We start from the raw sequence: 26701 nt of genomic DNA on the forward strand, positions 1-26701 counted from the left end.
CTGATGTTATCAGAACTTTTTGCATTCAGATATGTTTTGCATTCCATCTATATCACAAGGATAATTGCATTTAAAATAGGAGTAACTTGTAAAAAAAGCAGCCTGTCTGCTGTGAACAGAAAAGACAGACAAGTAAAAATTATGCAGTGATTTATATCCCTGTCCCGTGTTTGCACGTAGACACCAGACGCTCAGTTTTAACTTGGGGAAGGCTAGTCTCGAGCCTGCTGGGAAAAGCACCCTTTAGGCCTAGCACCTGGCACTGGGGTTAATAGGCCAGACTTTATGCACACTGAGTTTTGGCAGCAGTGTTTGCATTGTGTGTTGCTCAATAATGCATTGTGTCTTCCCTAAGAATGATGTCTTAGACACACCTGGCTTTCTCCCCTTCTCCTTTTTCAAGCATCAGCTTATAGTTTCATCTTTCATGCCATCTTCCTTAGTGCTTTCTATGCATTCATTTTGCATCAGATCAAACCGAACTCCTCTGCAAGCTTGCAAAGAAGTGAGTCAGTTATTTGGCCAGTGTTAAAAGACTGGAAAAAAGACTTGGCAAAACTCACTGTGCTCAGGGCACCTGTAGGAAGCCTGGAATAGGAACTTGAAAAAGGACAAAGTGAAAAAAAAAAACCCCACTGAAGCAAATCCTACATCCAACTTCAAAACAAGTCACCATTAAAGTAACCCATGTTACCCACAGTAATAAAATAGCTGACTACATCTGAGCTTCTTCCCTTCATTCCCTCTCTGCCCCTGCTCTTCAGAGACGTTGTTGTCCTACCCTTTCCTTCCATGCAGGTTTTAAATTCGTCTGTTTCACTTACATTGTGTTAGATGAGAGTTCTCATAGATTTCGTTAGTCTGGCATGTCCCCATCGTGCTCTCGGTTTGCTGCAGACCATTATTAGAATGAAACTTAATTGAAAATCATTACACAGTTTCTCTGGTTTCTCACCATAGTTTCAGCAATGGTGAGTTGTTACACCTTGCTGTTTGGAAAGACTCTGTTCTGCAATTTTTTGGTCTCTTTTTGTGTTGGGGATAGTGTAAGCTTTGTCACTTTAAAAAGCTGTCAAAGCAAGAGGAATTTCCCAGCCTCAGTGGGGACCCTTTTGTACAATCACATTGACATCCCAAACTTGCAAGATCTTTTCCATTTTAGATCTTTCCTTCAGCTTGATCAAAGATGACCATCTTCTGTTGTACCTATTCTGCCACATCCATACTCTGCTTTGCTTTCTCATTGTGAGCATTGCTGGTGACAACATCCACTCTTGATTTGGAAACGTTGCTCATTTTTACAGACTTACAGCATTGTAGTTAAGCCTCCTGACTGTAAAGCTATTTGAAGAGAACCGTCTCTGCACAGTATGTATGAAAGGAATTCTTCACCCTCCTCCTGACTGTAGTGGTATCTTTTCCTCATTAAATCATTAACTTGAATTCCTAAGTGATTTACTACCAGAAAGAGCTTCTGTAGATAAATACTCTTTGGCTGGTTGTGGTGAGTTTTGTTCTGTGGAATTATTTTTGCTTGTTTAGTTTTGGCTTGTTTTTTTTTACCCTTGGTAACAAAGTCATCTGCTACTCAAGGCAGCCTGGACTTGAGGCCTCTCTCATTTTTCTTGTGCACATCCCTTGGTGACAACACTTCATTTCTGCCTGTTGCTCAGGGGGAAACCGTATGGTTCAGCCACCTTTGGACTGGATCTCTGAATTGCAGTCCCAAGTTCTTAACAAGCCTAAATTGATCTTTCATCTATCATAGGTGTTTCTTAGTGCGGTACAGACTGGCAGGTACATATAAGTAATGCATAAATAATTTGTTTTGGTTTACTTCTCATAGACAAGAAGCATTGTTTACCAGAGAAAAGGAAATTACCAGACATGTGCATGTGTGGATCCTGCACTGGGATTCTTTTCTTGTCTGTTTCCTTCATCCCAGCTATCTCCATCCCACTGTAACAAACAATCTTCTCTAACTGCAACAGACTCTTTGTCAGCAATAAGTGTTGGTTGCCCCCGGCCATTTACTCAACCACTCCTTCTTTTGTAGCATATTTGTGGTGTAAGATCCTCTTTGATGGTAAACTCAGCCTTGAGAAGTGTAAATTGTTCTTACCTGATGGAGCCAAGGAAGGAGGTATTCCCCAAGTGATAGTTCCTTACACTATTTCTTAAGGAATCTTATTTTGCTGTTGTTTTTTCATGTTATTTTGCACCTGTACATGCTATTTTAACTCCTGACCTTCAAGATTAATACTTGATAAACTGAGAGGTCTTGTAATATTGATTTAAACTCAAGAAAACAACCTAAAGGCATCTGTCTTCTTTCATGCGCTGCAATAAGCAGTTTTTATTTCAGGTGCTGCGTGCTGGGGTATACTGTTCGTGATGGGATTTCATGATGGGGTTTCATGGTGGGGCACTAGTTTAGTACTGCTGCATTCAAGGCTTTTTCACTTGCCTTCTGATGAGACAATATTTAGAAGTATTTTTGTCCCCCAGGAGCACTGTCGCTTAAGGGAGATGGGGTGAGAGGATGCTTTGGAACAAACACAACGTGCCACCAAAGAATATCCAAGAACAAGTTAGCTCTTGGGTCATTCAAAACAGACATCAGTTGAGTTGGAATGGGGACTTGGCACAGGAAGAGTAAGGCTGGCACAGTCTGGAAAGGCTGTAGCATAAGCGGAACTTTACCAATCAATCAGATAATTGCTTCTTAGCAAGAGCAAATCTTGAATCACTGTGGAAACTCATAGTCATTGGCAATAAATCTTGAGACAGGAGCACAAGATGTTTCATGTCCAATTGGGTTGATAAAATTTATCTTGTATGGGTACCCATTTCACCTCTTTCTAGCAGAAGTATAAATACGGAGGGAGCAAGTCGGTACACTGATCATGATAACATAGGAGTGGCTGTGATGTTGCTTGGAAGTGAGGAGCTTTATTTCTCGGATTACTTGGCCTTTTTTCAAAACCTAGCTCTTCACTGAGAGTCCTGGGACCTCAACTTGTCTTTGTCTGAATGGGACATTGTATGAAAGCTGTGTTATTTAAACTTGGGGTTTAAAGTCTTTTTGCAGGACTGCAGCTTGTATTGCCACCATGTATCTTAAAGTTGCAGATTGCTTCAGTGGCCACAATGGAAATCTAGTTCCTTTACAAAAGAACTGTTCCCCTCAGCATACAAACCCCTTTTCTCTATATATGATTTAGTTTACGTCAATAGAATTGCATCCAGGTGACTAGGACTATTCAGGTTTTTGTACTCATTCTGCTCCCTAAAATGTAATTGTATTGCTACTGTTTCAGTTAGTGACTTTATTCAGCAGCGAGTTGGTATTTTTTCTCTACCATACACCCGATCGTTATCTGTCTGAACAGGAAACATCGAGTGATTTCTCAGAATTAGCTTATGAAAGCTGAAAATATCCCCCACAAATCGAAATCCAGTTCTTCAACTGTTGGGTTAGCTGAGAAACAATGAAACTGCAGCCACCTCCCTCTAGCTCAGCATGGCATTGTGGTATAAGTATTACCTCTTAGGCCTTATTCTGCAAATGTTTTTCTTGTGTGACTTTCGCTTTTTGTGTGCTTCCTCCCCTTTCTGTTTTTGTTTTAACAGGAGGGAGCACCCAGACTGTAGTCAGTATTTGTGCAGGAAGTTGTTCATGATGGGTATCTGTTTGTATATAGATACTTTAATCTTGGACCAACACTGAGCGGGCTGAGAGAGGAGGGGAAAACAAGGATAACACTTGGACTTTGAATAGGAAATTGTAATGGGCCGCCATGTTGCAAGGGGTGAAAAGCGAGATGCCAAACAACACACACACACATACACAATTCATCAAATGCTCTGTCAGTATCTGAGAAAGTGTCACATTTGTTGTAGCTGATTAGTTTGCTTTAGAGAAGTGATGATTTTGTGTATTGCAGTCAGGGAAGGTGTTTTTAGGTAGCTTAAGTTCTAGGTACTACCATGCAAGTCGTGCAAGGGTGTTTGGTTATGGTGCTTGTAGGAAGCACGCAAAGAGTTGCACCATGTGCTTGTTCAGTTAACAGTATAAAAGGGAAATTGGTGTTAGTTAGGAGAGTTATGAATTTCCACACACACAACTTTCTGGTGCTGCGAATTCTGAGACTCACTTATCTGCAGTTGGAGTAAAAACACTAGATGTTAAAAGATCTTTACCTTTTGCATCTGATCTAGAGAAGGTTGTTTGTATTAGAGCAGTAAGAAATGTTTCTGGTCAGGAGCCTACTGCTTCTTCAGAAGGTATGTTTCTCACTGAAGGCAGTGTGAGTTTAGCTTCTGACTGTGAATATGCAATCTTCATAGGTGAGACAAGCTAATGGTTTTAGTTCTGCCTTGCCTAATCTTCTGACAGATCCTGTAGTTTGGAAAGCTTTGAGAGGCAAAATAAGAATCTTCTCCAGTGGTAACTGAATGATCTCCTGCTGTTGAAGGCTCTGAACACTAAAGAATCGGCTCTCCTTCAGAGAGCCTTTCTGCCTCAATTTTGGAGCAGTAGTGGGTGTCTGACCTGGTCATCCAAGAGTGATCTCTAGCTAGAGCATGATGAATCAAGAACATTCTTCTTGTGATAACCAGAATGCTGAAAACCAGCTAGAATGCCAAAGAAACTGCTTGCTGTCCTAGTGCTAGGGATGAACTAGGAGAGAGTTTTTGCTTGCAGCCAGTATCAAGTTTGAAAGACAGTTTCTGAGCTACGTGAGAGAAGCACATGCTGCATAATGGTCCCTTTTCTTTCCATCTTTCCGATGTCTACTTCTCTCATATATTAGCCTCAAAGAGGAAGGCTGTCCAAATTATTAATATAAAATAGTGGCTAACTGTTAATCTCTTCATCCTTTTTCTAATACCTGCATTGCAACAGTAAATTGCAATGAGATGACGGGGGTAGGAGGAGTGGCAGAGAAAGTCAGTCTAGACAGAATGATATTTTGTGGAAAACTAATGTGAAGAGGAGGGAAAGCGTGGTAGCAACTAGCTGGAAAGGATTGGAAAGTGAAAGAGAAAGGCAGCAGAAACTGGAAAGATTTAGTAAATCAAGTCAATAATATTTAATAAAGATATGTTAATCACAAATACATACTTGCTGGCCATCAAACAGTTATATAGGTCCTTCTTGTCTCCTTATTTTTCTAACAGTACAAGGAAAAAAACCTTTGGATTGTCCCAGAAGGTGATATCAGTAAAAGTGTAGAATAAATTCTGCAATGTGAATTGATTCATGCCATAAGTGTAAAGAAAGATGTTGGCTTCTGGGTGCCTGGGGCTTGATGTGCTCCATTTAAAATCAAGCAAAGACAGTCTCTAGTACTTACCTGAGAGAGTTTTCAGTCATCAGCAACAAAAAAAAAATGAATGTGGAACAGATATATAGTAATGTGTAATATTTGATGAAGTTTCATCAATATTTTTTAACCTCTTATGACTCTTCCTTTACCAGTTTTCAAGATAGTTTTAAGAAGGTGTGTTCTGATTAAGTTTTAATTGTATTCCTGAAAGTCCGTGTCTTTGTGGCATCCTTCCCTGTTAAGCTAGCTGCAGTGGCAGCTTCCACAGACATTTAAGCTTTTAAGTTACAGAAAAAAATACAGATATTTTGAAAAACTGTCGTGCTGGATTCGATCAGTGGTCATTAACTTGGTGTTCTGCTTCCAGTGAATGCCTAGAGAGAAAGAAAATACTGCAGCTATAAGGTGATACCTCCCCAAATACTGTCAGTGTTTTTGTGATGTGTGACTTGGGATTTTCTGAGCCTAGGGCTATATCTACCTGTGTTTAAAAACCAAAAACAACACAACAACAACAACAAAAAAAAACCCAAAAAGCTGTAGCACATATTTTAATGACTTGGTCCCTATGGTATCTATAGCATGTGCTTTCGCAGCCCCCAATTTAGGACAATCTAATCACAGACATAGCCTATAGTATGATTTTAACCATTGCTGAGTTGATGGCTTTGATAGTTGCTGGAAATATTTTTCAGAGGTTCTGGAAAAGGTTTTTAATTGGTAAAGCATGTGCAAAATTGCCAGGACTATTGTAATTTAATTCAGTACTACCTATTTTACTATAAATGCAGGAGTGGAGCAGAACTTATTTTCCAGTAAAGGTGAAAGCAGAATTTTTTGAGGAACAATCACAGACGAGTTAAAATAGTAGCAGTGTTAATCAGGGATAGAGAGAGGGGGAAGAAATACCTGAGCAGACACAGTAGGGAAATACTATGCTCTTTTGGCAGATTTTGTCTGACACTAGTCTCTGGCTAGTGAGCACTTGTTCAAATAGCTGGGAAGGTGGAGGAGTATTTACCTCCTGTTTGGTGCAAGGCAGATGGATGTGGGGGTGGGGTGAGTGTGTGTGTACCCATGTGTGGGTGAAATGGAAAACAGTGGCTTCTGCTTATTTCCTCTTCCCACTTCCATTTAGGTAATACACTCATATAAATGTTTTAATCATAACATTGATGAAATCTCGACTGTTTTCTTTTTGTCCCAAAGAGAAAAGGATAATATGCATCTGCTGAATCACTCTGCTGCAGGAAAACATGAAAACAAAGAAATTGTTCAGACTGTAGTGATTCTGTGCAAAATGATTGATATATTTCTCCGTAACAGATATGTTTAAAAGTCAGTGTTAAATGGCCCTTAAAACTGACTTCCATCTGGTGTAAGCCAGTGTGGGTACAGGAGAGTGCTATATGAAACAAGTACAGCACAAATTCTGACCAGATCCAGGTCTAACAGGTTTTTTCACGCCTTTTTCTTTTCCTGAGATCAGTCACCTATAATGCTCAAAAGGGAGTCAGACCCAAAGCATTTTGTAAGTCTGTGAAGGATTTGGTTTTGCTGTCGTCACTCTACGTGGGTAGTCAATTGTGAGCATAATTACTTGGGTTTGGAGTCTGTTAACGGGTTTGGAGTCTGTTAGCGTGCAGTGCCCAGTTGCACGTGGACATTTATAGCAGTTGAGTATTTTGTATTATTTTGTACTAATTCCTTCAGTCTTTAATGCTTTGCTCTTGTGTGAGAGCCTGGTAGGATTCACAAGCAGTAGGGAATGCTGACTCTTCATCACTTCAGAGGAAGAAGAGCATTGAAACCTGTTAACAAGCCCTCTTCTGTTCCTAAGGGGGGAGTCCATGGCAGCTGTCATCAGCCTTCACATTGGCTCCCTTTGGCAGGAGGAGGCAAAGCCCAGTGTGTGCCCAGAGGGAAGGCCTGGGGTGAAGGCAGGGAGGGTGGAAAGCTGTTTGACTATGCCTTGTACAATAGGGCCACTATGGTTAAGAGGGAGGTTAATGGCAGCTGAGGAGAGTAGGGGAGTATTGGAGGGAAGAAAAGGAGTGTCAGACACCTATGCCAGGGTTGGTGGGAGATACAAATGTTTAAATTGGCACCTTGCCCTACTTTTAGGTGCAGAACCTTATTAAATTGCTCAGGTTGAAGCCAAGCGTTGTTTAGCCTGGGGAGCGTGTGATAAGCCAGCCGGGTACAATAGAGAATGTTGGGAAAGCACTTCACAGGAATGTTTTCTTTTGTAAATTGTGTTTTTATTGGACAGCTTTTTAATTTTTGTCATCAAAGCTTGACTAAATGCTTCCCTCTTGAGAGTGCTGAGGAGGGAGGCTGGGGTTTAATTCACCAAAGGTATCTTAGTGCCATTTTGTTTTGGGTACCAGCCGCTGATCTGATAAAGTGACTCATGGAAAAAAATCACTTTTATTAAGTGTGATCTGTGTATATGATGCATGCTTCAATTATTAATGCTGCTTTGTCCAGCAGCCTCACTGTGGCAAGAGAGTAGATCTCACAGGACTTTTGGCAAAGTACTTGTGCAAAGAGGTGGTCTAGGAAGGTAGTGTCTGAGAGCCTCAGACAAAGATTAGTATCTCTGTATCAAGACAATACTGTCTGGAGAGCTTTTGCCTCCTGCTGTCAAACATTAAAGCATCTTTTTCTTTCTAAAAAAACCCATAACAATAACAAGCAAACAAAACCAACCTCAAGGAAGCATTTATCCTTAGCACCCTCTTCTGGGCAAGTTCTTAGTGTCAGGAAAGAGTTCTTAAAATCTTCCGTAATGTTTTAGAGGTTGTTTTGTCTCTTAGGTACCTCTGATGTTTTCAGAAGCTTATGGCTTCTGATAGAAGTAGTTTCTTAGTACAGTGCTTGCCAGTAATGTCACTACATGTAGAATACATTTTTTTTAACCATTTTCTTCCTTGTGGTGGATGTATGTTGTTTATTGTTTCAGTTTGCATATTTTCCTTTATAACACTTCACCTCATGTTAGGTGTTCTTCACACATCCTTATGAACATGCCACACACACGTCATCACATGGTATTTTTAGTGGAAACCATGAAGATAGCAGAGACTGAAACAAACACTGTTTTAGAAACCCTATGCTAAGGGAAACAAGGCAGACCCAATTTCATTCTACCTTATGCTGCCATGATAGCTTTTTGTCACTCTGCTTTTTCATTTCAGCATGTTTGGAAAGCCACAGTGATGAGTGTGGGAGCCACAGGAGTGAACAGCACAGAGCTGGTGATTTCTGGGTTGTACCTGGGGACCACACTCTCCTCAAACAGTCTCTTTAGTCTTCTTTTGGTTAAGAAGAGGAAGCTTTTCCTATAAAACTATGGCAACTTAAACACGTGGGGTTTATTTTTCCAAGTGTGTAGCTTTCTGATCTGGCAGAACAGCTTGGTTGCTCTGAGATCCCTTGTTGGGGACCTCTGTGCACTGTGTGAAGTTGCATCTGACTGGGTCTTTTAACCTGCTTCTGGCCAACAGGGCCTTATGTGATCTCCTGTTTTGCTTTGTACTAAGGCTAAATCTTGCATCCCACGTTCTGGCTGAGACAAGTGTCCAAGAGAGGAGGTTTTTATTAAAAATAATATATTTTCCCAGAAACTTCTGTGTGAAAGCCAACTCTGTGCATTCCTAGTAACTTACTTTCTCCTCCTTTCTTGTGGGACTTGGTAATGCTGCAAAAAATTCAGGGTCATTGGAACCATACAGCACTGATCTTTCCCTGATGGAAAAGTCCCACTCCTATTGCTAACAGTTGCTTAATTCACATTGAGGAAAAAGGTGGATGGAATGTGGTAGAACATGCTGACTTGGTGAGAAGAGAAAGTTGAAGGTGTGAAGTATGAGTACCAGCCAGGCTAAGACAGACATATAGAAGAGAGGTGAGCAGGAGGAGTAGATAGGAGGGTCGAAAAAGCAAGGGATAAGCTCATTGTTTAGAAGTTAAGATCATCTTTACTTAGTTAATTAGCTGCAGTGTCCTGTCTGGAGAAATGTTATGTTCAGGCTTGAACTTAACCCCACCTTGCAAAACCCAAGCAGGGGGAAGAAGGTATAGCTAGGTAAAACTTACCCCAGCATGAATCCTCAGAGCCATGCAGGCATTATATACCATCTTTATGAAGAACTGGACTTGTCTAGTGCTTAGCTCAGGGGTTCTGCAGCACAGCACACGGCTGCGTGGTTCAGAGTACAGGTTTCCGAGAAGAGATTGGAGCAGCCTGTGTAGTAGGTATGGATCTGCTGGGAGACCATGAACTCCAAAGGGACACTGGCTGTTCATTATAGCTACCCCTCGTCTCTGTATGGGTGTCTTCCTACAGGACTTCATTTTTGAGCTACATGTTGTTCAGGCAAGAAACTAAATCATAACTGTATTTTAATTTGAGCTGCTAAGAAGTCTTCCATCAGGATCCTTCAGTCGGCTGGTGTGTGACTGATGTAGCATTCCTTGATTCTCTGAAGAAAGAACGTTTTGCTTGTAGGAGTCTGCTTTTTAACCATTTAACTTTGTGCTCTCTTTTCAGAGGATGTGCTGAGTAAAGATGCTGGGGAGTGTGCAATATGCCTGGAGGAGCTGCAGCAAGGAGATACTATAGCACGGCTGCCTTGCCTCTGCATATATCATAAAGGGCAAGTATTCCTCAGGATGCATAGAGAAGCCCAGACAGTTGCATTTCTTGGGTAACTCCTCCAAGGGATGCTTAAAGGAGCACTAAAACTTATTTACTTTTTACATTTTAAAAACTAACAATGAAGAAACAACAAATGAGTCTCCTTCTCTGGAGACATTCAAAACCCAGCTGGACGAGTTCCTGTGTGACCTATTCTAGGTGGCCCTGCTCTAGCAGAGGGGTTGGACCAGATGATTTTTCGAGGTCTCTTCCAACCCTTAAGATTCTGTGATTTTCACTACTGTATTTGAAGTCACTTTTCCCCACCATAGTCTTCTCACACTTGCATGAAAAGCCCACAGGAAAAGGCAAAACCACCTGTGTGGGGAAGGAGTGCACATCATGGCCAGGGAGCTCAGGATGTGTGTGCTTTAGTTTTGCCAAATGCTAATAGACTTGGGGGGCAGAGGGGAGAGGTTTTTAAACCTGTTTTGTGTATTTTTTCAGAAGTGTCTGTAACTACAGGAAGTAAAATGTTGATGAATGACACAACCAAGATGATAGTGCTAGTTGTGAAGTAACCTGTGTACGAAAGCTGGATAGCAACTTGTCAAATGCTTCCTTAGAAAATGGAAATTTAGGAAATTTATTATCCCAGTGTTACTATGGTTTGGGGTTATCAAATTTTCCAGTTGGGGGTGTGTATGTATATCCTTTTTTGTGTGATATAAAATCCTACTAGTCATTGAAATGAAGAGAAACCAATTTATATTCATATCTTACTGCCAAATGTTACCGAGATCCTCATGTCAATTGTTTTCATTTTTGTCTTGCATCCAACAGCTGCATAGATGAATGGTTTGAAGTAAATAGATCTTGCCCTGAGCATCCATCGGATTAAGACAAGATTCATGTTTTTAGGTAACGTTTGTTTTTAAACTTGTACATTTCAACAGTAAATGTCTTGATTGTCTGAAATCACTTTTCTGCTTGCTGTTTTGATTTGTGAATTTGCTGCTGTCTCAGAACTGCAATATTAATTAATCGGTGAGTATTGACGTGTATTGCAGTATGTCAAAGGTTTCTGCATCCTTATATGGCATGGTCTGAAAGGATGTATTCCAGTTTTAGTACTGGAAAGTGGCAAGTCAGTGCCAGTAAAGCTTTAGCATTTGACTTATAAAGAGTATTTTTTCCATGGAAGTGAAACAAAATGAAAATAATGCAATTGTGTAACTTTGGATTGTTCCATGAGTGCTGGCATTTCTTTCTGAGAGACAGCTTTTGGAATGGTATGAAATAATTGAAACTAGGTGTTTTCAAAACCACTTTCATGTTGATGCATTCCAGAATGCTTAAAAATATATCAGTAAATAAAAAATGTTGACAAGTTTCTATCCATCCCATCTGATAGGGGTTCACAGTTGTCCAGGTTATGTTTTGAGTGTCAAAGGTTTCAAGGATGGATTCATTCTTCCAGCTGGCTAGTTCAAAACCTTTATCATCTTGCATTTGACTACTGCCCCTCGGCACTGCGAAACACACCAGCAATCGTCATAGAAATGGAGATAGATACCAGCCAGGGTTTCAGGTGAGGGTTTGGTTTTGTTGTTCCAATGGAAATCAAAAAACACCAAACCCAAACCTGATGCCTTCCTGATTGGCGTTTACTTGTTTCATCTTGCTCTGGGAGTCCATGTTGCTGGTCACATTGCAGCCCTGTGGTGGTTGGTGCAGGGGTAGCAGAGAAAACCTGAAGGAAGGTATGGTGCTACAGGGATAATTGTTTTAGCCTCAGGGCAGTGTTAGCTGAAATTAATAACCAAGCCTGTTTCCTGTGTTGTCCCCAGCAACTGAGCTGTGGAAGAAGCTCGTGTGTTGTTCGTGGGCGCCTTTGTCCGTGCTCATGGGTGTCCCACCTCATGTTGAATTCTATTTGCTTCTTGTCACAGCAGAGGTAGTGATAACTGGGTGCTTAGGGAAAAGGGGAAGGAAAGCACAGTGGTTGCGCTCGTGCCGTTTGAGCGTGTTACATACCGAAACAACTGATGTGACAGTACTTCGTCTTCTGCTTTTTCAACAGCTGCTTCCACTGATCAGAAAACATAGGAGGTGTGAGGTTCCCTTGCTGAACCCAGCGTGCCTGGCTTGAGACTCACAGTTCTTTGTGGCTGAAAAAGGCGAGGATGGACAGTGACACGGGAAGAGCAGGGCAGGCCTCGGTTACTTGCCGGTAGCGCTCGGTGCACCAAACGCTCACGCAGAGGACTCACAGGGATTTTGAAAATGCTGCACATCCTGGAACAATCGACTCCCCACAGACATTGCTGACACTATTTTCTATCGGAAGCCAAAGTTCCTAGTTCCAGCCTAACTTCTGGTTCTGTGAAGAGGCGGGTTATTGGGCGTGTCTCCCGCTGCCTGCCCTGGGAGCAGAGGCGTTCGATACGTGCCGTCTGAGACCCTTGCAGGAGGACGGGCCCTGGTGTTGAGTGGGAACGTTGTCACCTTCTCGTTGGCTGAAGAAGAGTAAAAATGGCAAACTAAACATAACCTAACAGCGTGACCTTAGTTTACTGAATTCACACCCTGTTTTACGTTCCTCAACTGTTTGGGTTTTCTTTTTCAAGAGCAGGAAACATAAACTGCTCTGCACAGGAATACTGTATTTCAGAATTTTGTAACTAAACCTTTGTCACACTGCAGTCCAAAGAGTAAACAAACCCAAGGCAGGTAACTCATTTATATTGATCAAGCTATAAGGATTGTTGAAATCTGCACACTGTATTGCTATTTAAGTAACTAAAACTTCTCTTTTACTGCTTGTGAGTAAAAACAACAACAAAAATGCAGCAAAGCAAAATCTTACAGCTATGCAACTTTTTTTTTTTTAAATAGGAAAAAAAACCCCACAAAAGAATGACCAATTTGAAGTGCTGCCAGTGAAGGTGATTGGTTTAACGGGTATTTTTTTAAAGACGTTTCAGGTAATTATCTTCATGTACTACTCTCATCTCCAGGCTGCCTCCTGAGGTGTAAATGAATAACTGCAAAAGTGGGCACAGCAAGAGGTTTCTATAGGCACGGGCAAGAGAACATGGAGGTGGGATTTGTGTTTCATTTTTAAAACACAAGTGAGGTTCCGTTTCTGTGTTTGAACGGGGTTGCTTTGGTGGCAGGGTCTGTAGTACTTTGCATCTAAATCCATGGTCTCTTCATGTGGAGATCAGCATTTGACAGTACTGTTTGGTTTGGGGTTTTGTTTTTAAATGCACCTGCATTTGTTGAATTTGTTACTATTTTACTCTATTATATTGGTATAACCAATGCTCCATGAAACACAGGATGTCTCCGGGGAGTGGGACACCAAGTAAAACCATGGATAAATATTAGTTCCCACAGAGTATCACAGTTAAAAACAACCAATCAACCAACCCCAAAACCAAAAACAGGAAAAAAAGAGACAATGAACTGGAACAGATATCAGGGCTTAGAAGCATACTTTTTATATCGAGACGTAAGTGTAGTAGTTTCTGATTTCACAGCACAGGGAAGAGTTTCTGAATATTTATTAGCAACAGCATTTTTAGTAGGTTTCAGCAGTTAAATTGCACACCCCTTCAAACATTTTTCTTGTACATACACAGTTCTGCTTTTCTTGTTTAAGTGTGTATTTCTCTCTTGCTACTGTGATTCATATCAAAAAGGGCAAAGAACAGAAGCAACTGCTGCTATCTGGAGAACAAGTGCAGTGCACGTTACTAAACTCTCCTGTCTTGCTCGCAGAGCAATTCTTGCCTGGGTAACATTTTCTCTTGAATGTTGCTCAGTAAAAATGCCTTTGGTATGCTGCAAATCCAGAGGAGTCCAAACAAGATAAGTGTTGTAATCTAAAGGAGTCCAAATGAGATAACTGTCGTAATGACCAGTGCAGTTTCTGTGTTATCGGGGCTCTCATCACTGGTTTCACCTGAACCTGTAACTATGGGGCCCTCTTGTAGTGTATTTGTTCAGTGGGAGCAGAAGCATTTTGTCACACTTTCAATTCTGTGGTCACATCAAATGTACAGTCAGTCCCTGTACAGATTCCTTTTTAGCTGAGACTATTTGTGTTGCTTGGTATTATTGGGGGCGGGGGAGGGAGGGGATGAGGAATTACAGCACCTGTAAGACTCCAACAGTGGTGTTGCCTGCAAGGCCACTTTTTCAATGTTCCAAAATCCTGCTATCTTCTGAAAGGAAAGCGTTTGCATTTGCATCGATTTAATGTTTGCTGTTGGCTTCATGCCTACAGAAACTCACCTGTAATGATGTAAAGGGGGTAGGTAAGTGTTTTGGTGTCCTGTGCTCCGAGGTCGTAGGCAGCCTTTGGCTTGGGGACTACGTAGGTAAATGTTATAAACATGAATCTGTTTACAGCTTAAGCTCACTTTTGGTAGTTAGTATTTCTAGTTGATTTGCTGTTTTGGGTTTTTTTCCCAAAAACCTTAATTCTGTGTGTTCAGATGCAAGTAGCTGGTTTAGTCTCACTGCTGTCCTACACTTTAGGACCAGTGTTTGAAGATGGCACGAGCAGCCGTGCTGACGCATGGTTGTTGCAGGCCAGAGACCGCCGCTGCCTCCGTCTGTCCGTCAGCACGGCAGAGCAGCAACACCTCAGCTTGTTTGAGCAACTGACACAAAGTCAGCCTTAGATCCTAGGTTGGCATTCTTGCTATCCATAAATCTCTCCTGAAGGGCTTTTCTGGGGAGATTTTCTTGTATCAAAAGCTGTGACACAGGCCAAGCGTCGGATGACCCTGGAAGCGTGAGAGTGATGCTTGGGGTGGAAGTCGCCCGTGGAAATCCACCTTTGTCAGCTTCCTGTCACCCGTTGCCGTGGGCAGCTGGCAGTGGCCGGGCTGTAGATGTAGCTCCAGTCATAAAACGTCCTCACGGTGGTCCCGAGCCATCGTGCTTCAGAAGGGCAAAATAAACACCAAACCCGTGTCTCGATGCAGGAACACCCCACCTGTCCCCCAGAAGCAATAACTTCAGGTTCCAGTGCGCTGTGCTGCCTCTTTGGCTGTACATCAATGAGGTTGCCAACTCTGTGCTGTTTGCAGAGTATTTTCTGTCATCTGGCCTCTGTCTGCCCTAAGTGTGTAAGGGTGTGAAGTAATAATTCCCATACTCAGGTCTGCCATAAACATGCTGCTAGCCAGAAGGGGAAGAGCAGTCTCAACACTTCCTTGGGATGTGAGGTTTTTCTGAGCTTGTGGCCCAAGTAGCGAGGTGTGTTTGGAAGTTGATAGCGGAGGTGGCTGGGAGTCGGCTTCTCTGTAACCGTACCGCGTGCAATACCGAGAGCGCCGTGCTCCTGCCAGCACAGGGCCTGTCTCTTCCCATCCAGGCTGTCTGTCTAGGGTAACACTTCCCTCTCGAAGGAGGTAGTGAAGTTTCCTTCAGCGGGACGTAAAAGCAAAAACCCGAAGCATGCTGCAAGTCTGTGGGATTTTATGCTGGGGGCAGAATAAAGCCTAAAAACCAGGTGGTCTTACTGGTAATCAGCTTAACTTTGGTGTCCAAGGGTAAACGTGCAGCAGTGTTTTGAAATGGAAAATGTGATTGTACAAAGATGTCGGTCTGTACTTGTGACTTGTTTTTCCACCCTGCTCCTCCCATTGGTGATATAAAAGGGAGTTTTATGACTGAATCACGACATTTATACCTTTGTCCTAGTTCTTAATGTTAGGAGCATTGGCTTTTTAATGAAGCCTTTGCTGAAAGGCTTGGGAGAGCTGGGAAAACTGACTCCCAGAAGACTGAAATCTCAGCAAATGTGGGAAAGACAACTTTTATTCACAACTGTGGGCTTTTGGTGTTCCTGAAAGGATAGTGTCGAACTCAGCAGCTGTGCTTAGGAACGCTTGCAGTGGGCTGCCTTTGCTGTAGAGGGGCTTCAGGAACGTGCTCCGTTTCATCCGTGTTCCACTGAAAGTGGGGAGCTTGGCACTGGATATTGCTGCTGTCGCTATGTAAACAGCAGCAAGGCATACGTTGGCTTGGATATTGGATATTGGCCATTGTCTCTCTTGAGTTGCTGTGAATTGTAGCTGGGAGAACACCCGTGTGCAAATTTGGTGTTGCTCCTCTGTACCCGCTGGTTTTGCTCTACAGCTGGGAATTTCCTGCCCAGAGACTAACTGTATACTGGGGAGTGCAGAAGTGCTCCTATGGATCTTCCAGCTCACCTTTGCCACTGGAGGATGATCTCATTTTTTTTGATGAGTGCTATATTTTATGATTCACTTTCCACCTTTCCAAGCTTAAAAGTGATTTTAATATCAGTTCCTTCCTAGCTGAAGACATGATATATTCTTGCTCTTTGGACAGGTTTTCCATTGGCACCAGCAAAAGTCACGTAAGAGGTTGTAGCTGGATGAGGAGGGCTAGTTATGGGTTTGCTACAACCCAGCCAAACGTGTTTTTTCCTGCAGCAGTGTCATCAGCTCGAACCACTTAACTTCCTGCCCTTCAAAACACTCTGTGTCCGGGATTTGTTTCCCGACTGTAAAACAATGTTTCTGCACAGCAATCAACTTGCTTCTCAAATCAGGTTGAAGATGTCTTAGCCTGTTGGGTGGGGGTGGGGGAAACCCAAGTCCTTACTCTCAAGTTATCTCAAGTTGCATTTGGTTATCTTACTACACAGCTTGGTTGGCTTCCCAGGCTGCTGCATCCTGTTCTGTTATTTCTCACTGAAGTACACCAGAGCTGACGATGGGATAAACTGTAAAATGACCTGACTGGGGGCATTGTTAGTTGCTGAAGACTTGCTCAGGTAAACCATCGTTAGGAATATCCTGTGCCTGGAAAAGGTTGGACTTGGCTCTGTCTTTGACCTAAGTTGCCAGTGTACAAGAAGTAGAAGGCAGCAAGCCCACGAGCCGATCCTTCTGGCAGCTTTTAATCTATGTGTGTCTGTTTGAGAGACTTTTGCCCTTGGGTGTGCTTTGGCAAAGATTTTGCAACGATAAGTAGTATTTGCTTGATTCTGGCAGAGTTTCAAGTGTAAGCAACCTGACGCTGCAAGAACGGAATCTGTTGCTGACTCCCGTTCCTCTTGGTTCCTTCGAATCTGGCCCTTTTATTGCTAATTTGTTATATTTAGTAGTAAACAGTTCTCCATGTGACTGGTCACAAGCTCTCAAGGTGTGAAACACAAACAGGAGGAGACATCAAAGCGTGATTCTCGGTTCTTCCTGTATATGTTAAGGTGAAGCCGAAGTAGTTGTCATCACACAGTCAAGAATTCTCTCCTAGCTGATATTGCCAAAGCACTATAACTTTCAAGGAGGAAGGGAGGTGGCTTAGCTGTACAGGGATGCTTTAATGAACTACTTCATCTTAAAAGCTGCAGCATCACACTGAACGAGCGGTGATCCCGTATTAACCTTATCGCTTGGTCACAAGTCTCATTCTGGCTCTTCCTGCTGGTAGGGTGCAGAGCGTATGCTCCCTTTTTTGTATACACCTCTTCCCACAGAGCCAACCCTGCCCGTGAGGTGGAGGGCACTCGGTGCCAGCTGCTGCAATGCCAGCCGTAGGTGCAGTGCTAACGGGCAAGACGTCTTCCTTCGTTACCTGGAGCAGAAACCGGAATGTGATTTGCCACGTCTAATGTCAACCAGGGGCGTTTGGTGGGGGTTGTGTTGCTTTGTTTCAGTGGAGCAGTATGATTGCAAGCTGTCAGTTGTTCTAAGGTACTCTCTTCAGTGGTTTGCCAGTACATAATCATGAATGAAAATATTTTTGTATTGATTTTTAGGTTGTATGTTTAACATTCCATTCATGTAAAATATGTACAAATATATGTAATAAATCTTTTGAAGCACAGTTTTCCTCACATTTCCAAGTGATTTGTTTTAAAGTGTTAGTGAGAAGAGGCCTGGCTGCAGGGCAGAGCTGCTGCATGTCTGTGCTGCAGACCAAGCTGAAGCAGAGGGGAGGAAAAGCAATGCACGGTGTGTAGCCACAGCTAGAAAAACAGCCTGCTATCTCACTTGTGTGCCTCTGGCCCAGCCAGCCTCTGGCCCCTCTCAGAGCCCCTTTTGCTCCTCACAGATCCTGCCTATGTGACACTGTCTTGGCAGAGCAGAGCTGATGCAGCTGCTGTCTTGCCAGGGCAGCTGGTGGCTGCGGGAGAGGTGTCTCTTTGTGTCGTCTGGTGATCCTCAGCAGACATGACGACCTTCAAGGTTAGCATTCATAAAGAGTTGTTAGGTCTGGAGGTGGGAAACTCATGGGTGGTTAAAAAAAGGGAGGGGAGGGGGTGGAAAACAGCCCTTTCTCACCACTTAGGGGCTGGGAAACTCCATCAAAGCATCATGCTAAGCTTTCACAGCTCATTCCTTCAGTCTGCTGTACCCAAATACCATTCTGGCTTCCTCCCCAAACACTTCAGCGTTGCCTTTCTAAGGCTGCCTCCCTGTCAGCGTGCCCAGGGCTGGGTGGTGCATGGATTTCCTCATCCCCAGTGGTTGCAAACGCTCTCCTGTCTGTCCCCAAACAGCTGGGAGGAGGCTGCTACACCAGGCTCACACAGAGACATGTTGCTGGAGGAGGGGTTTCCACCCAGGGCCACTGAGGACATTAAATCATTCTCCAGTTGAGCCTCGTGCTGCTGAGGCTGTGCAGGGTTTGGATGGAGCATGGCCTAAATCTACTGAGGGGAGAGGGGGGTTTTATGCTCCTTCCCCTACATTAGTTGGGAGTGAAGGTACAAGTGCTCCAAGTACAAAAGTGTATTTCACCAAGGTCATGTGGAACACATCAGCAGGTGGTACCCTCAGCAAGTTCCCTGATGACACCAACCTGGGAGCACTGGCTGATTCCCCAGAGGCTGTGCTGCCGCTCAGTGGGATCTCGACCGGCTTGAGAGCTGGGCAGAGAGGAACCTCATGAGGTTCAACAAGGACAAGTGCAGAGTCCTGCATCTGGGAAGGAACAACCCCATGCACCAGGACAGGCTGGGGGAGATCTGCTGGAGAGCAGCTCTGCAGAGAGAGACCTGGGAGTCCTGACTGATAATCAGCTAAATATGAGCCAGCAATGTACCCTCGTGGCCAAGAAGGCCAATGGCATCCTGGGATGCATCAAGAAGAGTGTGGCCAGCAGGTCAAGGGAGGTTCTGCTCCTCCTCTACTCTGCCCTGGTGAGGCCTCATCTGGAGTCCTGTGTCCAGTTCTGGACTCCCCAGCTCAAGAGGGACAGGGAACTGCTGGAAAGAGACCAGCACAGGGCCACCAAGATGATCAGGGGACTGGAGCATCTTCCTGATGAGGAAAGGCTGCGGGAACTGGGGCTGTTTAGTCTGGAGGAGACTGAGGGGGGAGCCTCATTAATACCTGCAAGTATTTAAATGTGTATTTCAAGGAGATGGGACAACTTTTTTATGTAGTGTCCAGTGATGGGACAAGGGGTAATGGGATGAAGCTGGAACACAAAAAGTATCTACAGGCAGGAGAGTTCTCTACCTCCATTGGTGCATTGTATCTCAACCCAGGCAGGGGGGACTGTGGACAGGCTGGCTGTAGCTGCTGGTGGAGCTCCTCAGAGGCTGGCTACATCCTTGCTCCATTTTTGGGAGAAGCCTTCTGGTATGGCCAGGGGCAGCAGGACCCGTTGCTAAAGCACCACCACAGTTGTGACCCCTGGAATTCCCTCCATGGGAGGTGATGGCTCTAATGCACAGATCTCTCCAGTCCGCACCAAAGGGCAGTTGCATGGAATTGCTAAGGAAGGTGTCTGTATCTCTTGCTAGTGTAATTTTATTCCCTTTCAGTCACCTTCTGGTAAGCCAGAGTCCCTTCACTGCCAGTAATTCCCACGTGTTTCTCCTTGGTTTTGAGCCGTATTATAGGAGCAATTGATAACCATTTAGAGCCAGGTTTGGTTTAGCATCAGACAAACGGGCTAGAAATCACTTCAGTTCAGCAGGTACAGCATTTCATGCGTGGAATTTAGTGGCATCTGTGGGTGTCATGTCCTGCCCTGTTATCTGTGGCCAGGACACAGGACATGCCACCTCTGCCCTAAGTTGCTTGCCCGGTGGGTAACTGTGCAGCCGTGCCAGCCTCTGGCCCTTCCCAGGGGCTGTCAGTCGAGGTGGTGATGCTGCACACCTGTGTGCCTCCAGCTCTGCCACTGCACTGTACAGCTGCTGCTCTGTGGAGGTTGCCTTGCTGCCTTTAAGTAGTAAACAGAGCAAAGCAAGCAGCCTGCAGCAAAGAGAGCAGGGAGGGAGGGGAAGAGCACCCTGCAGCAGCTGAACAGGAATGACTTCTCCCTTGGCTCATGACTGCCCTGTGCTGGAAGGTCTCATTCTCCTTTCAAGGACCCAAACCATACCTGTGCCTAGTGGGTGCAGGATGGTCCCTCCCAGTGTGTTTGTTTAGCTGAGGAGGTCCCCAGCTCCATCTCATCCTGCTGGGAGGGAGATGCCCATGTCCAAAGGCATCTAGAGAGGCCGCTGCTGGCGAGGCGCTGCACAGCTCGTGCCCACCAGCCTCCCACCTCCTCCTCGCCAGCCGGCTGCTGGACAACAAGGAGCCTCAGCAAAAGCCAAGGGAGAGGGAGCTTTCCAGCCCTCGTTTAATAAGGCATCTGTTTTCTGAGGGGGATGAGATCAGGGATGCGTGGGAGCAGGGAGGAGGGTTTGACATAAATAACTAATTGCATCAAGCCCATCCTCAGTTGATGCACGATGACTCACTCCTCATAAAGGCAAGAGCATCAGGGAGGCAGATATTAAAAGCACAGCGATGGGTCCTTAGCTGAGCTTGGTTGAAACTGCAGGTGTCTGGTGCCTCTCTGGATTTGGCCTGTTCTTTTGAGTCATGTTTTGTGTTGAGCTCCTCCCCTGCTTTTCATTTCCACCCTGCTTACAGACATCCTTGTTTGAACATGCATTTAAATTTTAACAAAGACTTTTTCTCCCACCCCCCTTCCCTCTCCTAGTTGCTTCTTCAGGCAGGCTTCAAACAGAAGGCAAAGGTCAAGCCTCTGAGTCCAGCCAGGCTTTGTCACCAAGAAGGGCCACCATGGGGCTGTCCCTGCTGCATGGCAGAGGGTTCTCCTCACCCACTCCCTGCCTCAGTGGACACAGGTGACTTCTAAGAGGAGCAGCTTTCCTCTTCACAAGCCACCTGGGATAAGATCAGCTTCTGCTAAACTCAGGATTAGAGTCTGGTGGGAAACATGAGCATGGAAGCTTGACGGCTTCATTTTCTCCAGCCTGTGAGGTCTGAGCCTCCTGAGCTGTGGGGCTTTAGCAGTTAATTAAGTTGCTTCTCTCAGTGTATGGGACGAGTCCCTGGCTGCGAGCAGTTGGGCACAACTTAGCTGTTTGCCAAGGGTTTGCTCGAGCTGGAGCAGTGGCAGCGGCCCATTGGCCGTGGTCCCCTCGTGGGCCATCTGCCCACACAGGGACAGGACAGCCCAGCAGCTTTCTCAGTAAAGGGGCCCAGGCCTGGGCTTGCCTGCACCACACACGGGCACTGGCCAAGGCTGCTAAGCTTGGGGAAAGTGTCTGTCCTTTCCCCTTCAGTGCCCAGGGCTGCGCTGGCCAGAGGGGCTGGGGGTGACCAGGGACATAACTCAGGCAAACCTTGGCCCCACTGAGACCCACAGAGGCTTTAAACATGGATTCCCAGAGGAAGGTGGGCTCCCTGCAGCCCCTCACCACCTGTCCCTGCTCAGGGAAGGAAGGAGACTCACCACCATTGTGTGGTCACAAGCCTCCCTCATCCCACAAGGCAACTGAGACTGCAGCAAGCGAACAAAAACCAGCTCCTGTGAGTAAAGCTGGAGTCCTCCAGTGCAGCAGGCAACTCCTCACCCAGACGGTTTTCATCTAGCACCAGCCTGCTCTTTTGCTTCTATCTATTAAAGCAAGTCAAGTCCTTCACCCACAGCTGCAGCTTTTTGCTGCTAAGGTTGTTCCATCAGTTAACAGGCAGCAGGCCCTGCAGTGGCCTCTCCCTTCACACGGCACACCTGTGCCTGGCTGCTTTTGGCCCAGCTCCGATGCTTTTCCTCACAACTTCTGCCTGGAGAAGAGGAGGCTGAGGGGAGGCACAGTCACTCTCTACAACTACCTGAAAGGGGGTTGTAGCAAGGTAGGGGTTGGTCTGTTCTCTCCAGTCATGAATGACAGGACCCAAGGAAATGGGCTCAAGTTGCGCCAGGGAAGGTTTAGATTGGACATTACTAAGAACTTTTTCACCAAGAGGGTTGTTCAGCATTGGAACAGGCTGCCCAGGGAGCTGGTAGTCACCATCACTGGAGATATTCAAGAGACCCAGAGCTGAGTTGCTGAGGGATATGGTTTAGTGATGGGCCACCCCATGTGAGGTGACTGGTTGGACTCGATCTCACAGGTCTTTTGCAGCCAAAATGATTCTAACTGTGGCCATTTCCAGTTTTGCTGTTGGCTCCTGTTTTCCTCTGCCCAGCTGAGATAAGGGAATGGAGTGAAGCAAGTGTGGGCCTGCCTTCCAGCATCATGGCATGGGACACAGGGATGGGATCCTGCGCTGGCTGTAGCTGAAGATGAAAGGCTGTGTGTCCCTTGCAGCACACTGTGAACCTTAAACTGGGATCTGACAGCTGGTGATGCAGTCTGACACCCAGGCAGCAGCACTAAGCCAGGCTCAGCAAGGCACTGTATCCTGCAGACCAGGTGGTGTTTGAACAGAGGGGGACAGCACAGCACTGCAGCAGCACTCTGTGTGTTACCCAGTACCAGTGAGCGCACACAGCTCACACCAGCCACAAGCCAGCACGTCACTCCCTTCAGTGAGAAACAGAGAGCTCCTGTGGCATGGCAGAGCACAGCCTGGCAGCCATCTCCGTCCCTGCCCTGATGAGGTTGGCACCTGCTGCTGGAGACGTCCCTCGTGGGCAGTGGCAGATGTGAGGGCCCTTCCCCAGCTGTGGCAGCGCCTCTCTCATCTGAAGCCAGAATTAGTCAGGCTGCCATGGTCCCCTCTCTATCTAGCCAAGTATCTGCTTGATGGGGCTTCAGCAAAGCCAAAGCACTCCCAGGCAGCCCCTTTAAGTTCTTAAAAATGCTGTTTCTTACCACAGGGGACAAGTGTAAGGAACACAGTGCCACGTAGAGAGACAGCCTGAGCAAACAGCCAGTGAGGCTGAACAGCCTTCCAGCTGTCTCTGGATTCCAGCGCACGAGGCTCTCGCTGCAAACGTGCTGCTCCCAAGCGCCCCACAGACAGCCCACTAAGAGTCTGAAGAGCGAGCTGCAGCCTCAAGGGCTGTGCCAGTACCCACAGAAACCATGGCTGCTCCCAGAGCTGCAGCCCTGTTCCCCAGCAGCAGCCTCCCAAAGGCCCCGGTGCTGTGTGACACAGCCAGGGGGCTGGGGGAGCAGGATGCTGTGACACCTCCCTGGCCTTCAGCCCAAAACCACCTCTGCAATGAGTGGCTGAGTGACACGGCCACGGGCCAAACTCTGTCCTGCATGGGGCTGGGCTGGATGCTGCTCCCTTTACTCCGTAGCCATGTTTAGCTGCTGCAGCCCTGCAGACACTCCTGTTGCTGGAAAACACTGCCCTGGATGCCTGGCCTGTAACAACCAAGCATGTCATAATGTGCCCTGTGGTTGTCATGCTGCAAATAGCTCCAAAGGCTTCTCTCAACTGAAACAGGGGCAGAAGTGTGTGCATTGGAAAGCCTGGTGGGAGCTGTTGGGGCACGTTGTACTGCTTTAGTCCATCAGCGCTGTGAGGACAGGAGCTGGAGTGTTCAACTGTATTTTCTCTGTGGTAAGCAAGCAAATAATTCAGTGACTAGAGCAAAGTGAAAGCACACTTCCCTCCACACAGACAAATGACACCTCTGGTGAAGGCCCCTCTGCACCCGTGTCTCCTTCTCTCAGTAAGGGCAGGCTGACAAAACAGCAACAACACTTTGACAAGGTGCATGGGCGTCTGATTTGTTAAAGTCACCGAGAAGTCTTTAAAGACCTTGTTTTGGCAGATGTTTTTGCAGCTGAAATCCAGCTCATCTGTAACTGTGTGCCCTTTTGCTTCTGTAAACAAATGGCTCAGGTGCAGAAATCATTCAAGTTAGCTGAGTTTCCGCTGGCACAGTCTAAAAGCCTCATCTGTCTCCTGTGGAAAACCCGTCCTGATACCACAGACAGGGGAAAACCCACCGAAAAATAATGAACACTAAGTTGTTTTTCTTCTCTTTTTCTTCTTCAACTGTGGGTTTTGTGAGAAGCTTTATGTCCTTTAAAACAGGTAAAAGCAAGCAGACAGAACTAGGCACTGGGAAAGGTCTGCTACCATGTAGGAAACGGGGAAAACTGACCCACAGAGTGAGCCTTTCTCCATCTTCTGCTTTATGGGGTAGATTAGGGCAAGGTGAGGTGTCACTGGTTTGGCATTCTAACTGGAGCTGCTTCTTCCAGCCTACCAAGGTTGTGTGGGTTTGTCAGCAACTGGAGAATTGTTTCTCAGAGGTCTGGGGGAAGGTGGTAATACAGGGAAGGGAGGGGAGAGAGGGAGGGAGGGAAGGAAGGGAGAGAGGGAAGGAAGGAAAGAAGGAAGGAAGATTGATTTTGCTTTTGCATTTTAGGCTCTTTGTTCTCCAGGGGTTAGAATTTGAGTTTACCTTTGTCAAGCATGCTTGAATTGCACACACAAAATAATCAAATGCCCTGCTCCTCTGCAAACTGGTTTCTTTTCAGGGCATTTAAAATTACACTCCCTAAACACTATTTTTGGGGATAATGTTTTCTCAACAGTCCTTTATCATTGCTACCTGCCCCTTGCCTTCCTCTTTCCACTAATTCAAGCATGGAATGAAAGCTTTCCAAGCAAATCTCAATCCCTCTCTGTGCTTAGACGTTGGTGGGAGAAGGGATTTCTACTCAACACAACAGATTTTCAATTGTCCTTCTCCCCACTGAAGCTGAGGCAACATAACACTGGTGTATTGCCACCAGCACAGTGTCTAGGCCGAGAGCCAAGGCAATGAACAGCCTGCTAATTAATTTTTCACATTTATCTCCAAACCCCCTCCCCAGAACAAACACTGTGAAAACAGGAGGTGGCAGTTTCTATGCAGCCCTCAGGAAATTTTAAGCACAAGTGTTTTACTGCCAGTTTTAAGCTTTTACAGTGATGGCAGTAAGGACTCCTGGTAGTATAAAAGAGAAGGTATTAGCTTCAGTATGGAAAAGAGATTACTGAAAGTAATCTGAGCCTGATGGATATATTTCTCAGAAAAAAAGAAAAGAAAGAAAAAGCAGTCTCCAATGCTGCCTGTAGTCAATGGAGAAGGGCCTAATTTCTAGGTAGGAGAAAGGCATTGGTGTTCAAAACATTGGTACAATGTCACTGTTGCAGATGGATTCTGTTTCCAGTGAAGCTTGGAATGTTCACTTTCAGATATGAGGCACATAATACTGTGAACTTGTGCATCTTGCACCCTTTCTTGCATATATATATTTGTATGTGTGTGTACATTTCTGGATATGAAGAGAGGTTATTTACATCAGCATACAGAATAAATCTCAACGCAGTTAATCAAAATGCACACACCTGCCAGTGGATTTGGTCTGTTAACGCTTTGCATTTCATCTTCAAAGCATCAGAAAAACATTCATTATTTTTCTGATTACCCAGGCAACATCCCACTCACCAAAAGGATTAAATGTAACAGGCAGGGTAAGGGATGAGCTGAGGGAGCACAGCCTGTTCATAAAAAGGCAGCTCATCATGTATCTCTCTCTTGCCATGAGCACTGGAGATTTACTCCTTCCTAAGCTCTGCAGTACAGGTGTAGCAGTAACCTTTGTAACAGGAAGCTTGCCAAAATGGGAGAGTCCTCCTTCAAAAGCAAATGATCCGTCGCTCGTTCTCAAAAGCTTTGGCCTCTTCTTTGCTTATGGGATTCCCGTTCAAACTGAGGGCAGAAAAAGGAAAGGGAGGTGAAAGTAAGGTAGTGACTGCTGCCTACCGTTTCCTTTGCTATGGGTTTGGAGCAGATGGCAGCTTTGCAAGGCTGTGTGAGCTGCACACTTCTCAGGGGCACACAGCTGGGGAGTGATCTCTAAGAGGCTGCAGCACTGCTGTTCCCACAGGAACGTGGCTGCTTCTTCAGAGGTCAAAACGGAACTGACACCTGAGCTTCACTGCGCCACAACCAGAGGTGGATGGATACCCGACTGTTGGTGTGCCAGCAAACAGCACACAGCTGGCGAAGGCTCTTACCGTGCAGTGGGCTACTTTAAAGGCATTGAGTCAGTTCTCAGAGCATTTTGTGCCTTCCAGGACAACACAGGAAGAAAACTCTGCGAAATACTCAGACATCATGGTCGTGATTTAGGGCAAAAGTTTCGAGTCTTGCTACATACAATTAACCTACGTTCATGTTTACACCCCAGAAAATGAGCAGCTCACTATGTAGCTCTTCCAGGTATGCTGAAATCTATTAAACCATTTAGATGGATGAAATTATTGGGGTTAATGACACCTCTGAAAACTCAGGCAAGAACCAAAAGGATGGAACTCTGGTCTTAAGCTTCAGAATGATTGAATGAGCGGCGACTGACGCCTCTTCTGCAGACAAGAGATGACAATGGCCTTTGAATAAAAAAGCCTCTCTTCCACATCTCCTGGGAACCCACTAGTCAGATCGTGAGTCATTGTCTTTC

The 26701-nt window shown here is 45.3% G+C and overlaps 2 protein-coding genes across 5 annotated transcripts in view; one reads left to right on the forward strand and one right to left on the reverse strand.

Moving 5' to 3' along the window:
• The window catches only part of ZNRF2 (zinc and ring finger 2), a 58316-nt gene extending 40463 nt beyond the window's left edge, over positions 1 to 17853 (forward strand). Inside the window, exons 3-5 of the mRNA XM_061996694.1 lie at positions 9889 to 9994; positions 10819 to 10896; positions 12059 to 17853. Of these exons, the coding sequence (XP_061852678.1) occupies positions 9889 to 9994; positions 10819 to 10876 (164 nt within the window). The 3' untranslated portion in view covers positions 10877 to 10896; positions 12059 to 17853. The remainder of the gene's footprint in view (positions 1 to 9888; positions 9995 to 10818; positions 10897 to 12058) is intronic.
• A 7595-nt stretch (positions 17854 to 25448) lies between these two features.
• Positions 25449 to 26701, reverse strand: part of NOD1 (nucleotide binding oligomerization domain containing 1) — a 28758-nt gene continuing 27505 nt past the window's right edge. For all 4 annotated transcript variants that reach the window (XM_061996375.1, XM_061996372.1, XM_061996373.1 and 1 more), the window contains one exon: positions 25449 to 25950. In XM_061996375.1, the coding sequence (XP_061852359.1) occupies positions 25878 to 25950 (73 nt within the window). In that variant the 3' untranslated portion in view covers positions 25449 to 25877. The remainder of the gene's footprint in view (positions 25951 to 26701) is intronic.

Source organism: Colius striatus, chromosome 5 (genome assembly GCF_028858725.1).
Source record: "Colius striatus isolate bColStr4 chromosome 5, bColStr4.1.hap1, whole genome shotgun sequence".
Lineage (NCBI taxonomy): Eukaryota > Metazoa > Chordata > Aves > Coliiformes > Coliidae > Colius > Colius striatus.